Source organism: Phaethon aethereus (assembly GCF_964289735.1).
Source record: "Phaethon aethereus genome assembly, chromosome: 9".
Lineage (NCBI taxonomy): Eukaryota > Metazoa > Chordata > Aves > Phaethontiformes > Phaethontidae > Phaethon > Phaethon aethereus.
In genome coordinates, this window is record NC_138585.1 from 23,270,579 (window position 1) to 23,286,474 (window position 15,896).

A 15,896-nucleotide genomic window follows, 5' to 3' on the forward strand; every position below is an offset into this window, starting at 1 on the left:
CGTCCCAGGTGTCTCATTGAAGGGTTCATAAGTTAACAGTAATTAAGTTAGCGTTCCGAAGAGGTCACTGATAGGTCCGAAAAAAGTATTTGTGGTAAATGGGTTATTAGAGCAGCCTCCCCCTTAATTTGCATGAGCCAGAGTGTCTCTTACATTTAACCCGACCCACTGTGCTGGGTAATGCCCCCAGGCCAGGGGCACGGACGGGAAGGAATTTCAGGCAGCTGATGGTGATGGTATATGGTATGGGCCCCTCTTTGAGGTGGTCCTCTGAGCCCCTCCGGGGCAAACACCAACGCGGGCAAGTCCCAGGCAAAGCATTTTTTCAGTCTGGTAAATATGTAGGTCTGTTGTGTTGTCAGAGCGCAGAGCATCGCGCGTTCAATACATTGTAGGTCAGGCTTTGCTTGTGTCCCGCACCCGCACAAAGCCAGCGAGCTGCTTTGAGAGGGGACAGGCTTTGCGCAGAGACAGAGCCCGAAATTCCAGGCCCCAGTGGATCTGAGGGCTGCCGTAAGGAAGCCTGACTCTGCCTTTGTCCCAGTCCGCTTGCTGCAAGCGGTACAGGAGCAGAACAGCAGCAGAATAAAAGCAGACACCAGATTAGCCGCAATCCTGTAATAAATACAATGCTTGCTGCTGTATTAATATGTTCTCCTCACGTAGAAGAAAATTGTTCTCTCTCTTTGCCACTTCCCAGGCAGGTTTTGAATGGAGGACTAATCCCCTCACTAAGCCGGCGAGCTCTGCCCTCAGCTGCGGAGGCGCTGCCTCGCGGGGCTGGGCTGCGCGCACCCCCCGGGCTCCGCCGGTTCCCCCGTCCTTTCCCCCATGTCATTAAAAGCTAATGCCACCACAGCCAGGATTTAAAATCGATGCCTGTCTTTCTGGTGGCTCTAACAGCTCCCCCGGGCTCTTCACCCGTTGCCTTCTGAGCTGCTTTACAGTTTTTGGTCCGAAATTGAAAGGGAGCAATCTGCTGGAGCAAAGCCAGCGAAGAGGCGTTTCCCTGCTCCTGCCATGTTGGAGAAGTGGGGAAAAACAAGTGGGGCTGTAACTAAAAAGCATCCTCTGCCCGCCCCAGCGTGGGGCCACCAGTGTGCTGAGCCCCATGGGCTCAGCCAGGATGAGAGCAGAGCAGGCAGCTGCCTGCTGGCAGCTGCGATGGCCCCAGCATCCTTGTGGGTGCCCATCTTCTTGCGTCTCTCTAGCCAGGTTTAGCCTCACCTGCATCTCCAGCCACGGAGTTCGTTTGCGTGGCGAGGAAGAAACATAGCCGAGTTCCTATGGTGAGGATTAAATCAGGAGTCCTTGAAGAGGTGCAAACGCGGTGAGTTGTGGCGGAGGGACGCTCCCCAGCGCGGCCGGCTGTGGCTTTGCCGGCTGCAAGGTGTTGTGTATCTGCCATGGGGTGCTGTAGGAAAACCAGAAAAACAGTAGAGGCAGAGACTAGCAACCAAAGTTTCGTCGCTGCAGCAGGGAGTGAGCTAGAGGAGCTGCACAGGCAGCTTGGAGCATCCTCCCCTTGAGCTCCCTGCTCCGGGAGGAGTCCCAGCGCCCGCCCTGGGGAGGGGAAACGGGAAGGGGCTTTTACCCCCAGGCCGTCCCACTATTTCTAGCGCAGCCAGCCAGCGGTGGATATAGCTTGGTCTTTGTTCCTCCCAGATGTTTTGGGGCAGGAAGCATCCGATGGCCAGACAGAGGTACCAAATGGCGGCCGTCACAGCTGTGCCGCGTTTGATATCGCTGCCCGCCGGCACCCAGCACACTCCATCTATGTCGGTGCAGTGCTGCTCCAGCTCTCATACCCATCACAAGGGCACCCAAAGGCTTCAGCAGCAGCCAGGCTGTTGCCTTTTGGTGCCTCTGCTTTTTCTTACGCTAGCGTTGCACTAACTTCAGTTGTTGACTCTTGGCTCTAGATTTGTTTTGGTTAATGGGAACAGGGTTTCTTCCATGCTTCTTTGTGCTCTCACTAAGATGGGGTGTGCCCCCAATAGGCAGCACTGTACCAGCAGATCTCTGGGAGGAGACACCACTAGAAGACTCAGATTACTGTATTTTCCAAACAAAGTTGACCTTTAAAACCCAATAGGGCATCCGGGACAAATAAACACTTGGAGCTGGCGGCTTTTGGGGCTCCTAAGTCAGCCTGTGTTGTCCTGCCAGGCATATTACTGTGTTTATAGAAAAAGCTCTGACTCATAGTAAAACGCCGTGAAGGTGGCCAGGCTGCGCGAGGGCATCAGCTGGGCGCCAGCGCAGCACCAAGAGGCTTGGCTTAGGAGGGTGCCAAGCTCAGAAATGCCTGGAGTTAATTTGTGCTGCAGATGCACAGCAAAAGAGCTGGAGAAAGGCTGTTAGTGGCATAACTGGTCCATTCCTCTGTCAGAGCAGACCTTCAGTAGATTTTCTAGTGGTTTTCCAATCCTGTTTTTAAATGCTGCCAGGGATAGAGCTCCCACTATTTCTGTTTCCTCAACCAACAAAGCCCATAATGAAAGAATCCAATTTTTTCTGTCATCTTGATTTTCCTAAACCGGGAATTCTGAACCTCTCACAAAGTACCTCTGGTTTTAGGTCCTTTTTGGGGAAATCCACCATCTCGTAATGTTGCTCTGCCAAATAACATCAAATGCATATATAAAAGAATTAGCTGAGGAAGTCTGCTGGTGGTCTCTTTATGGACTTCGTGCTGTCCCTGAGACCTGCTGCCATCCTTAGCGTGCCTCCTTGCATCTGTCAGACACTTGGGTCTTCTTTTTCAACAGCTGACCAATTTCCTTCTTTAAGGCTGAATCTTCTTCCAGGCAGCCAGAGAGATTTACATTTGCAACTGTCTTTAGTTGTGGTGGAAGTGAAAATCCCCAAGTTACCTCTGAAACCGGGACCTTCCTGGGAGTAGAGTTGCAGCTTTGTTTCCCCTCGTGCAGAAAGTTGGTCTCGTGAAATTCAAAATGTGTACCAGAACTAACTGCAAAAAAACCCCAAATTAGAGAATTAAATATCAATAGATCAAATAGCACTAAGGAAAATATTTGTGTAATGCAGAAGGGTGAATATGCTTGAACATATTTTAATTTTTCCCTGTATATACATACATTATATATATATAGTTCCCTAATAAGCCTTCCATTTGCTTCTGGCACAGAATGAGCCTTGCTGCACCAGTTTAACCACCAAAACTCCAGCTGAGCTATAGGAATGACACATCTCCCAGTCAGGAGCGTTAGGGATACTGCGAGACAAATCTCTGTGCAGACCCCTTGGCAGCAGTGGGCAGATGTAGTCAGGGAGAGGTTTACATAACCTCATTTTTCTGCCATGTTGTGGATTTTTTTCCTTTCTAGGTATAAAACAAAGGCCACATCTTTACAGGGAACGTACAAGGCAAACCTAAGCATCTTGCTGTTTGCATGTGAGGTTTCATTCAGTGCAGTGACAGAGCTGGATGTTCAGGGCGTACAAAATTGCCACAGCTCCTTTATATGCTAAACCAGCAGAAGACCGTCTACTGCAAGCTCTTATAAAGCAATGCAGAAAGATTTCCAGCAATTAATTATAGATAGACTTAGGCTAGCTAAAATGGTGGTTGTTATTTTCTTCTGCATATGCAGGTGTCATAGAGCTTGTAGGAACGTTTTTATTAAGGTGACAACCTCCTCGCAGTACTGCGGGTACATGGTAGCACCGCAGTGGTCCCGGCAGTAGTCCCTTACCCATTTTCAAGGAGAGCTGTCTTACAGCAGCTCCTGTAGTATACGTGCTAAGCCTTACATCTCTCTAGTTTTTCTTTGGTTATAAAGCATGCAGAGCTCATAGTTTCTGAAGCATGAGCCTTCTCCTGCATGGAGCATCCTTTCATGATGATCCTGACTAAAGCTTCTGCGATGGTTCAGATCATACCAGATCCCTGTTTGCCTTGGTGAGGAGTTCTGACCCAGTTTCTCTACCAGTGGGAAACACCTTTCCGTGCTCCAGTGCTTGGTGTGTCAGGAAAGATGATGTTCCAGCCACAGTCACTCTTTCCCTGGTGGCTCAGATAAATGAGCCTGTCATAACAACACAACCACCTAGAATATTTGTTTTCATTTGTCACTTGGAATTCCCCCTCCACGTCTCTGCTGGCTCATGCTCGTGTTTGGGAGCAGCAGCCAAGGTTTCCAGGAGCCTCCTCCTGCAAGCACTGGTGCCTCTCCGAGCTCGCCAGGGTCACGGGGCAGCTCCAGCGTGTCGATGGCTCGTAGTCCTGAATGCGTCTCATCTAGCCAAGTGAGCCTGCTGCTTTGAAGTCCTTGTTTCATGCCAGGCCTCCAAGGGCCTTCCTGCCAGAGGTTTTGCCTGTGTATGTCTTCCCTCATCAATATTTAAAACCTGTCATTTCTAGTGCAGCGCAAATAAGATCCCATTCTGGCTTACAAGCGGCTACATACAGCTTCACCTGCAGAGTTATATAAATGCAGTCCTAATTAATGGGCTCTCTTGCCTTGCATGAATAATAGATCTGGATAGTGTAAACACACGCAGTAGTTTCAGGCTTGGAGAACCCTGGGAACTATGCATTCGCAGTTGGAGAGGGAGGGCAGAAAGCATGGAGAAAAGGAGGCAAATAGAGATCTTTTAATCTCCCCCTCCCTCTTTTTTTTTCCTTTCTACATGCAATTTTCAGCTGCGTCTCACCAAGCTCAATCCCTGCTTTAAACAGGGTCCCTGTCACCCCAAAGCTGCTCGGCACCGGCACGAGCAGAGGTAAAGGGGAGGTGGGTGCATTGGAGGCTTCGCCCACCACTCCGCAGTGCCAGCTCCTCTCCGGATGTTTGCCAGCTGCCGCAGCGGGGCCGTACGAGGATGGCAGCTGAGCATGCCGGGAGGCTGTGCCACTGCCGATCCAGCCCCGCTCTGCTGCGACGGCGGTGCAGTGTTTAGCTGAAGGTGCTTGTAATGCGACCGTGACAAATGACTTGCTTATAATGTGACCTGACAAAATCGCTGTTGAGCTGGAGGGAAGCTCTGTACTCCTGGCCTCGATAAATGTATATATTTCATCCCTCTCACAGCCTCAGCCCGAAGAGCCTGGCTGTGGCAGGGTGCAGAGGTCCTTTAAATATCCAGAAGAGCATGAGGCCTGGCTTCGAAAGAAAACTGTCCCTGGGGGTCTCAGTTCCCAGCTCCTGGGGTTAAATAGGCTTTTCGGTGTGGAAGTGGGATGCTGGCTGGGCGGTCCCCTGCAAGGATGGTGGTGCGCTGCTCCGTCCCTGGGGAAAATGCTTTTGTCTCCTTCCTTGGAGGGGTTTGGCTTTGTTCGCCTGCCGGATCGGCAATAGAGAGCAATCGGGTGATTTTTAGTTAAGACATAGCCGTGGCGTTCAGGACCTTGCCTCCTGCCAGCCAAACCCAGCCTACACAAGTATTACGTGCTTTATTCAGCAGCATGCTGTTTTAACGAAAAACCAACATGAAAACCCACCCCAAACCCAGAGTGACGGACACTGTGTTTGGAAGCTCAGAGTAACGTGGATTCACAGAACCACAGAATCATTAAGGTTGGAAAAGACCTTTAAGATCATCAAGCCCAAACCCAACACCACCATGCCCACTAAACCGTGTCCTGGAGTGCCACGTCCACACATTTTTTGAACACCTCCAGTGATGGTGACTCCACCACCCCCCTGGGCATGTTCCAATGCTTGACCACTCTTTCAGTAAAGAAATTTCTCCCAATACTCAGTCTAAACCTCCCCTGGTGCAGCTTGAGGCCATTTCCTCTCGTTCTGTCGCTCGTTACTTGGGAGAAGAGACCAACACCCACCTCACCACAACCCCCTTTCAGGTAGTTGCAGAGAGCGATGAGGTCTCCCCTCAGCCTCCTCTTCTCCAGACTGAACCACCCCAGTTCCCTCAGCCGCTCCTCATAAGACTTGTGCTCCAGACCCCTCACCAGCTTCGTTGGACACACTCCAGCACCTCAACATCCTGCTCGTAGTGAGGGGCCACCAGGTCATTCAACTCCTTAGTCAAAGGATCCATGCTCCTGAGTGCAGGGGAGCGGTGACCATCACCAACAGCGCTCATCTAGGGAGGTCAGGGAGTGCTGGCGAAGCCAAGAAATCCCATGTATTACTCTTACTGCTGCAGAGTTGTCACATCCCGGCAGTGTATCCTCTGCAATTTCTAGTATGGAGTTCAAAAAACTACAAAAAACAGCCCAATGTTTGCGTGGCGCTCAGCGAGGACAGGCGTACGCGTCGAGTAGCACATGCATCCCCGGCTTATGTGGGCAGTGCGAGTGATGGCGCCTGGCGTGGGACACGCCGGAGTCTGGAGCTGGCAGGTTATTTCAGGTTGGATGAGATTTTGTTTCCCTGAGGCGAGTGGAAGAACAGGGATAAATGTGGCTACGGGTGGCCCTGGAGCTTGTGCGGCAGCTCGAACGTTACGCTAGAGGAAATGAGCAGGATCGCTGTGCCGGGTGGCTGTGGGTGTTACCTGTGGTGAGGAGACAGCAGCAAGACAGGCAGTGGCTCCTCCCTGTGCCGAAAGGTGGGGGTGTCCTTAAATGTTTATTAAAATATCTATCCGTCTGTAGATATATCTATCTTTATAGGTATCTATCTATAAAGATATTTCTATATATGTATCTCTAGGGGGATTATATAGAGATATGTAATAGAATATAAAGTAGAATATAGACTAGATATATAATAGAATTATAATATCTAGAATAGATATCTATCTAATAGAGTAGATCTTTCTGATAGACGTTTTATAAATAGATCTATTAGAGATGGACCCATTGTATTAGATCGATATCCATTATACAGATAAATCTATATGAGATCTATATAAAGTCTCTGTGGTTGCATATCTATAATAGGGATGGATATCTATATAGATATTTTCTATATCTATCTATATCTATTATAGATACCTACTGTAGGTATTTCTATAGCCATCTATATATCCATCCATCTGTAGATGGGTGTCTATATAGGTATTTTCTATATAGACATCTATCTATATCTATAAATATATATATCTCTCTTTCAAATCCATCTGTATATACAGCACAGGTTTGCTGCAGAGCAGCAGTTTAAGGCGGCTGCATCTTTGTCTCTGGATAGCTCAGCCAGCTCCCTGGGCAGAGCCGCCGTAGTCAGCTGCGGCTCCAGCCCTCCGTGTGATTCGGCGAACGCGTGGCCTTGCCAGCGCCGCCGGTGCCTGCCTCGCCGCTGCGGTCTGCTCAGCCCCTGTGTGTCGGCAGCGGGGGGGTGGAGAAAAAGGGAAAAAAAAGGGAGAAGAAAGGACCAGGTTTATGCTTCAGCGGGTTGCGTCCGCGTTAGCGCCGCACGCGTGTCGGAATTTGGGCAGGCGGCCGAGCCCCGGTAGCCGGTGTCGGCATCCGAGTGCCCTCTGCCGATGCGCCAGCCGCGGGCGGCGGCGCGGAGCAGCCTGCGGGCCTTCCGCTTCCACGGCAGAGCAGCGTGGGTCGGGTAGCCGGAGGGGTTACGCCGGGTTAGGAGCGGGGCGGGTGGGGGCCGCGGGGGTCGCCCGGGTGCGGCCGACAGCAGGCTGTGGGTCGTCGTCGCCCCAAAATGCCCGGGGTTGCTGTCGGCAAAGATGCTACAGAGCCAAGCAAGCAGGGCCGTGACCCAGGAGACGGGGGGCTGGGGTGGCGTGGGGTGGCAAGGAAAGCCCTTTTTGTGTTTCGGAAAGGAAAAACCCTTGGATTTGGGGTGTCCTGTGTTAGCTTCTGGTCTCAGCAAACGTAAGAGGGACACGTTCCCCTCTCGGCAGGCGGTAGCTCCCCCGGTGCCCTCCCTCATCCTCGTGGGTGGGTTGGGGGCCGAGACATGAGTTCCCCATAAGGGTTGGGCTTGTGCCACTCCCAGGGTGAGCCCCCCGCCTCCGATTAACCCACCAGCCAGACACACCACACTGCGAAGCGGGGACCGTGCTCAGCCCGTGTGGCTTCACCCGCGAGTGGGAGAAGAAATGGGGTTACCTGCGTGGTCCGGTGCTGCCGCCAGGATGCTGTGGGTTCTCCGTAGCCGGTGCCGGTGAGGATGAGGTGGGATCGACAAGCCCCTCTACCACCCCAAATGGACCCGCCCGCTGGCAGGGCATCTCAGCGGGCAGGCAGGAGCGTTGCGGGTCACTGGGTGAGGTGGCTCCCCAAAAACTGTGAGAAAAAGGACTTTGAGCTCCCGGGGAGAGGAATGGGGATGCTGACCTGTGTCTTCTGCCCCTACAGCAGCAGAGGCGGGAGAAGGAGCTGCGGAAGCAGCAGGAGCGGGAGCAGCGGCGGCACTACGAGGAGCAGATGCGGCGGGAGGAGGAGCGGCGGCGTGCGGAGCACGAGCAGGTAACCCGGCGGGAGCAAGGCGATCACCTTCAGCGTGGATTCCTCTTCCTCTAATCAGAGACTTTTCTCGTAAACACATTTTTTGCCACTTGAGAGCAAATTGCTTAATTGTGAACACCGCCTGTGTCGCTTTCCACTGCCGTCATTTACTTCCGTGTGGATCCACTTGCGGGCCCGCAGGTGTGGAGACACTCGATGCAGGTTTTTCCCACCCGCTGCTTCCCGGGGTGGGGTTCTGTGGTGCTCCCAGTTAATGTTTGCAGTTTACCAATGTTTCTCACCCTTTACCCTCGGAGGTCCCTTGTAGAGTGACGGGTGCCCCAGGCTCTTTGGGATGGGATGGAGGGTGCCCGGGCTGATTGATCAGTGTCGGCTCTCGGGCAGGAGGGATGTGGGTGCCACCTCATTCTCCTTCCTCTTGGAAAATACTGTCTCTTTTACCTTCTCTCTCTTTTTCCTTTGACCCTTGCTGCCCGTGCCTCCAGGAGTACATCAGGCGACAGTTAGAGGAGGAGCAGAGACAGTTAGAGATCCTGCAGCAGCAGTTGTTGCAGGAGCAAGCGCTACTTCTGGTAAATGGGAGGCCCCGGCCACGCTTGCCGCTTTCTGCCTGTGTCGCGTCCGCATGTGCCCACGTGCACCCACGTCCCCCGAGTGCCTCCTGCCACGCCGAGACGTGGGGGGCACCGTGGCTGCCAGCATGCCTCGATTCCCCCGCCGCCGCTTCGGCTCGTGTCCCCTCGCGGTGCATCCCTTCCGCGGCATCGGCATGCTCGTGCTGGCGTGAGGGGAGCAGCCCTCTCTGTTGCCGCGTGGTTTTCAAGGCTGTTCATGGCACGTTGGAGTGAGGCCGAGCTGTCGCGTGCCTGAACCCGGCAAACCCACCCTGCCATGTGGGTTTTCATATTCTGAGTGAAGGCTTTTGTCTTAATTTCCTTGCAGGAACACTGTATATTCCCTCTCGTGCTTTTTGCATTCTAGATATCCTGGCTTTTTATTTAATTTATTTTTGAATTATCCTTTTTAAATGCTAGTAGCTGCTACTCTCACTGTGTTTTATTTTAATCTGCAGGGTTTATTCTTTTTCCTCTCTTGCTATTTTATTTAGGGCAAAGAAAACCCTTACACAAGCCCTTGCCTTTGAAAAAGGCCCTTTCAAAATGATTTAGTCAATAAATCTCATAGAGCTGTAGGGATTCAGAAGGATCATACACTTGGCTGTGCTGTGCAGTCCTTCCTGCAAACAATAAGTTGGTCCTACAGAGGACTTGGCTTCAGTTGGGTTTTGTCTGACCCGGTGGTGTTTGGCACCTCATGGGGTCGATGCTTTGTTCTTCCCATCATGGAAAATCTGGGCAAAATCACTGGTGACTCCCAAGGGGACGCCCGAGCCCTCGGGGGGGGGTCTTGCAGCGTTTCCTGGCAAGGCAGTGCTGGCAGCCCCCGCTCCGGCAGACAGGGCAGTTCACCAGCTGCGAAGCGCCGACGCCGGGGTCACAACTCTGAATTCGTTGGCTCTGCCCTCCCAACCGTCTCTTGTCCAGGGTGCTTTACAGCACAGTCCCCAAAGCCTTTCAAATCAATGAGCTTTGCCAGAAAACAGCCTTTCAGGTACTTGGGCACAGTTTTCCACCCAGACAAATCTGCAGGTTGCAGCCCTGCGTGTACACGCTGGCCAGGCACCCATGTCACTGTGTTTTCTTCTGGGTAGGAGTATAAGCGCAAGCAGCTGGAGGAGCAGCGGCAAGCGGAGAGGCTGCAGAGGCAGCTCCAGCAGGAGCGGGACTACCTGGTGTCCCTGCAGCAGCAGCAGCAGCAGCAGCGGCAGGACCAGAGGCCGGTGGAGAAGAAACCCCTCTACCATTACAAAGAAGGGATAAATGCCAGTGAGAAGCCAGCGTGGGCCAAGGAGGTAGGCGAGAGCGAGGAGCGTGGTGATGCTTCTCTGCATCCGCAGGGCTGGGCATGTGGTTCAGTCCAAAATACATATGGCAGATCACGCTCTGCTGGGTTGGCTTCCAGCAGATGCCATCAGCTGTGCTGGGAACGCTTCTGGTTGAATGCAGTGTGTGTGCATCTAAGTGTACATTTGTGCAAGGAAAGAGTGGAGGAGGGAGGTTTTTCCATGAGGGCATGCAAGGAGGAGGATGGATCCCTCCTGGAGGGGTTCAGCCATAGCTGGGGACTTGTGGACATGCCAGGAGCTCCTGATGCTCCTCCCTGACACATCCACAAGTCTGCTGGGCTTCAGGGGTGAAAGCAGAGAGGTGGTTGTAGTGGGGTTCCTCGTTGAGCACTAATTCAGTTCCCCCTAATCAAACAGGCACCAGACAGCTTTTCCTCCCATGCTCAAGGCTGTATCTCTTGGGGTTGCTCTTCTGTCATGAATTTTAGGAAGGGAAGCCACTTGGCCGATTTTATTTTTTGCTGGAGAGAAAAGAGGGAATTGTTATAACAATTGTGAGATCTTGAATATTAATTATTGCCTGGCTGAATAGTCTTGAAAAGATGAAGACATGCATTGTCTGCAGCGCGGTTTCGGGATCATGTGCAAAGACTTTCTTTCTCCTTAACCTCTTTGGGGTGGCTCCAGTAAGAATGGTGCCCACTCTTGCTATTAATTTTTCTAAAGTTCTTTGTGTTTAGTTGGTTTAATTTTGTAACCCTACTCCTGGGCAGAAAGATCTTTTAATAACTCGCCTATTCTTTCTACTAAGCAGGATCACTGCTGTGATGCCAAATGTCTGGCACCTTCTAGTCCTGGCAGAGATGCAATGTGCATCCAACATGTCCAACTGTTGGACGCAACGTGCATCCAAATCTTTCTTTTCTTTCCTCTTAACAGCCCTCAGCTGTATCCACAATACCTCCAAGCATCAAATACTCAAGAAATTCAATCAGCTATCCATTGCTAAGCAAAGACCAATAATACAAACAGTTCTTAGCCTTTCTAAACCATCACAAAGACAGATGTGGGTGTCAAAAACCCTTTTCACCTCTTTATACTGCCTTGGGTTTCTCCTTCGTTCCCTTCCGATTTAGTCTTCGGAGTCTGTTGGTGGCGATGTGCCAGCCAACATATTTTCAGGGAGTTGGAGCATTGTTCTCCAGCCCTTCCAGTGGAGGCAGAGGTTTGGTAGGTGGGTCTGCAGATGAGGTGTTCCAGATGTGCTGAGCTGCCTCTGACAGCAGAGGCTTGCTCCTGGGTGCGGCCTCTGCGGCTTTCTGCAGAACTGTGTCTCTCTTGTCCACCTGCAGAAGTGCTAAGAGTATGTAGCAGGCTGGAAAAAGTGAGTTAACGCCGTCTCTCATTGCCTGGTTTTAAATAAATCCTCTAGAATGTTGCTAAAGTACCTCTGGCACCGTCTTCAAAACTGTAACAATGATACGTAAAAGGAATTGTATTCTTTATCAAGGGTGAAGGGAAAAGTACTAGATTTAGCTTTCCATTTCAAACACCAAGGCTCTTTTCTCTTACTCCATGGGGGAGGTGGGTTTTTTTGATGCCATCACGGGACGCGGGGCGTTGGGAACGGCACAGTGTGAATAAGAGCAGCAGAATGTGGCCTCATACCCTTTGCTGAAGTAATAGGGAAGACGAGGTTTCCTGTTGTTTGGGAACATCTCCAGCTTCCACCAGTTAGCTCTCCAAACCATTTATTCTTTACTTGTGCCATTCTGCCCAGTTTCTAATGAAATGCTCAAAGCAGTGACTGTGGCATCTTTCTGCTCTTGGGAACAGTAGTCTGATGTACTACCTTGACACAACACCCTTGGGAACTTCCCAAAACTACTTCTCTCACCTCCATCCTTTGTTTTATCTACTGCATAGTCCCACTTTTAGCACAGTTTAGCTACTTTGCTGCATATATTGAAGTACCATCCTTGCTGACTCTGCAGAGTGTCAGACAATTCATCAGCCTACCACGGATGTTGCTATAGTTTAGCAATTCCCGTACCCAGCCCATGTGCATGCTAATTTAACAGCAATATTGAGACTTTATTTTCCTTTGGGAAGAAGGAAGAGACAAGTCTGGTGCTCAGCCTACAACTTCTGGAGACTCTGCAGAGCTTATTGGGATATTTCGTATCGCCCTGGGTTTTATGCTCTTTGGTTTCAAGTCCTCTCTCTGGAGTTTGACCAGCACGGCTGAGTTGTCGTGGCATGCCCCTCTCTGCTTTTCATACCTCTCCTTTATGCACGTATTTTCCCACCTCACTCATCTTCACATGGTGACTCCCTGGCCCTGCAGACGGGGGGTAAAGCATAAAGGTGAGGCTGAGGCCAGTCATGATGCCGTGGTGTCCCTGCGTCCCCGTGTTAAGGGACTGGCCTGTTGGTGAAGACAAGGCTCTGGGTTAGGAACTGGGCTGTGCTGCATCTTCCGTAGCTTCCCTGGAGCACAGTCAAGGATTTCTGTCTTTTACGCTAGACAAAACAGTCGGATCAAATAGTCCCACCAACACGCATGGATGCACATCCCCGTCTGCTGTCCCTTCTACGCATCTCCTTGTGCGTGAAGGGTTGCCCACTGGAAGTTAACCTGGGATACAGCTTGGGTGCTGTCCCAGACCTGCCCTGTTTACCCGGGCACATCTCTTCTTACAATCAAGGACTAGCTGGGTCTTTTCGGGCATCGTGCTGGGAGCCTGTGCTGATCCCGCCAGGGACGTGGCGTTAGAACTCTAGGCAGCGGAATGTAGTTAGCAGCTCTCTCTGTTACTGGCCCTTCTGCTATGGACCAGTATTTGCTAACCAAAGCGATGCAGACAGCGGGGTCTAACTGCTCAGGGACAAGGAAGCTTGGTCAGTGGAAGGATGGGTTTGGGCAGGTATATGCCATATGTGGTCACGCATAAAGGAGGGCACGGGTTTAATCAGACATTTTCCATGTGGTTGCCAGGCCCTGTGGTGCTTTCCCACAGCTTAGAGCTTCCCGAGAGCTTGGGGCTTGGCCGTGTGTCACGAGCTGTGCTGTTCTCTGCAGCAGCCAACGCGCACGTCAGCTCCTCCTTCGGTCCCCGTGGCTTTTATCCTTCTCTTGCTTTGAAGTGATGTATTAAAACATTAGCAGCCTTCCACTGGGACCTGCACAGAAGCTGCTGGGGATGTTTCCCATTGGAGGGGAATCTTGAGTTCAATTGGAGATGGCTGGAACCGGAGCCATGACGAATTCCTGCAGGGTTTTGCTGCTTTTACCCTCTCTCTGTTTAATGGTGGAGTCAGTAAGGCTCCACGAGGTACAAAGCTGGAGAGTCCCAGGAGCATCCTCTGCTGTGCTGGTGCAACAAAGTGCTAGCGAGGAGATGCTAGCGGTGGGAAAACCAAGCGCTTTTCTCCTTCCCAGTACACAGACATCCCCATTTCATCACTCCTGTCTTCTCCACGCAAGCTTTGAAGCCCTCCACAATCAGCCGCACATTACGGCTTGGCAGCGTGCCGGAGAGCTCCTGCAAACAGCCGGAGGACTCGGCGGCGGCACCGTCTCTGCCTGCTGTCATTCGTGCCAAGACTTGCCTGATAAGCAGATGTACTGGACTGAGCCTGCGACCCAGCAGTTGTGCTGCTGCTCCCTTGTTCAGAGGGAGTTTTCCTTCCTGCCCTGCTCTCCTTTCTGTCCTTGCGTCCACTCCCACGGGCATCGCTGAGCCGAGCTCCGCATAGCATCTGCTAGCCAGTGGGCAGCACCTGGGGAAGCTGTGGGGTCCTCTTGGGACACAGCACTAGCCCAGGTGATCCCGCGTGAGCTAGGCAAGAAAGAGTCCATAACACAAATCTCTTACCTAATCTTTACTCTGACTCCTGCTCAATATCTGAAAGGGGAAAAGATTCATTTTTATTAATATAATGGCTCTTTTGTGTCATGTATATTTATTTGCTTAAAGAAGAGCTGTGGTTCTTTCCAAGCAAATCTGTTTTATATATTGCTTTTTAACATGACACTGTACATGGTGGAATCAAGACACGCAAAGGGTATTTAAGATGTTAATGATACAGAAATGAAAATATAAGTCAGATCTCGAGGTGTTAATTCTGCATTAGCATAGCTACATGAATATCAATGCACTAACTGCAGGAGCACCCAGATTGCATGTATGTCTGGGTTAGCAGAAACCACTGCATTTCCATCGAGAGTAACTGAAGGCAGTGGGCTTTGGGTTTATTTCTCTAGCAGTAATAGAGGTTTTTCCCCTTCCATACATGACAAGGTGCCAGACTCACTAAATCTAGATCAAAGCCAGCCATTTTAGGCTGCCTTGTTTATTCTTTTATTCAGATCAAACAAAAACACTCGTCGTGGCGTTTATAGTAGTGAAGGATAAGGGTCCCCTTGTTTAAAGATACGTTTGAGAAGAAGCAAGAGCTTCTCGGGAGTCATCTTGTATAAACACCTCTCCGAGGCATGTTGCCTTCTCTTTATTTTTCCATTTGCTTTTCAGAAATGTTGTGCACTTAAATACAAATAGTCCCTTTGGTGTCTTTAAAATGCATTTATTGCACAGTCTGCTGGGTAACTTGGATTCCGTGATCATACAATATATATACGATAGACCTAAAGAGGAAAGGGCTTCCTGTATATATCTATATGCACACCTTGGTTTGCAATCGGAAACGGCTTTTCCCAGGGCGCTCACCCACTCTCCCCGTCTCGCCGCAGGTGGAGGAGCGCTCCCGGCTCAATCGCCAGAGCTCGCCGGCCATGCCCCATAAGGTGGCCAACAGGATTTCTGACCCCAACCTGCCTCCTCGGTCGGAGTCTTTCAGCATTAGCGGCGTGCAGCCAGCCCGGACCCCACCGCTGCTCCGACCCGTGGACCCGCAGGTAATGGGGCTTCCCTGGCAGACTCACTTACCGGAGCCAGGATGCTGGGCTGCTGGTAAGGTAACAAGAAAAAGAGTGGATTAAAGGGAAATAGTGTCTTGCTCCCTGGTTTCTCAGCCTTAAGTGTATTCATAAGAGCAGCATCTACATTCATGAGTGGATTCTCTTCTCACCTCCATGTGTTAGAAACATCACACTGGTTTATACCTTCCTTTGAAGCATCACGTACTGGTTACTGCCAGAAACAAGTTGGAGGACCGAGAGGAACCGCTGGTCTGGTGCAGCACAGCAGTTGCTCTGTTCCTCTTTGGATCTGCTTTATGTAAAGGACTAAAAAAAACCCACAGCGCCTGGTACAAAAGACCCAGGGCGCTTTGATGCTGAGGATCATCAGAAAGAGGTTTTGCTTTCTTTGCCGCTTTAATTCAAGGTTTTGTTTTGGTTTTCCATTGAGTTGACATCAGTCACAAACACATCTGGAGAGGGCATAGATCACCATGACCATCTAAAAATTCCTCCCAGCCACAAGGTCTGCAAGTACTCTGCCACCAAAAGCTCTGCACCCAGTGTCGGTGCTGGCTCCCGCAGATCCACAGACTCCAGTGGGGACTTCAGAGGGAAGTACAAAGTCTTTGCTCCATGTCCATGTGGGCTTCCTATGGGAAAATGTGCCAACTAAGTGCCGTCCACATGTGGTGTGCGCACCCATA

General features: G+C 51.1%; 1 protein-coding gene across 8 annotated transcripts in view; it reads left to right on the forward strand.

Moving 5' to 3' along the window:
• Positions 1-15,896, forward strand: part of TNIK (TRAF2 and NCK interacting kinase) — a gene marked incomplete at its 5' end in the record, with an annotated part of 164,796 nt that overhangs the window by 114,590 nt on the left and 34,310 nt on the right. For 2 of the 8 annotated variants that reach the window (XM_082003813.1, XM_082003814.1), the window contains 4 exons: positions 8,252-8,362; positions 8,848-8,934; positions 10,074-10,274; positions 15,022-15,186. In XM_082003813.1, coding sequence (XP_081859939.1) covers positions 8,252-8,362; positions 8,848-8,934; positions 10,074-10,274; positions 15,022-15,186 — 564 coding nt within the window. The remainder of the gene's footprint in view (positions 1-8,251; positions 8,363-8,847; positions 8,935-10,073; positions 10,275-15,021; positions 15,187-15,896) is intronic. The other 6 variants (XM_082003817.1, XM_082003818.1, XM_082003815.1 and 3 more) reach the window with 3 other exon arrangements.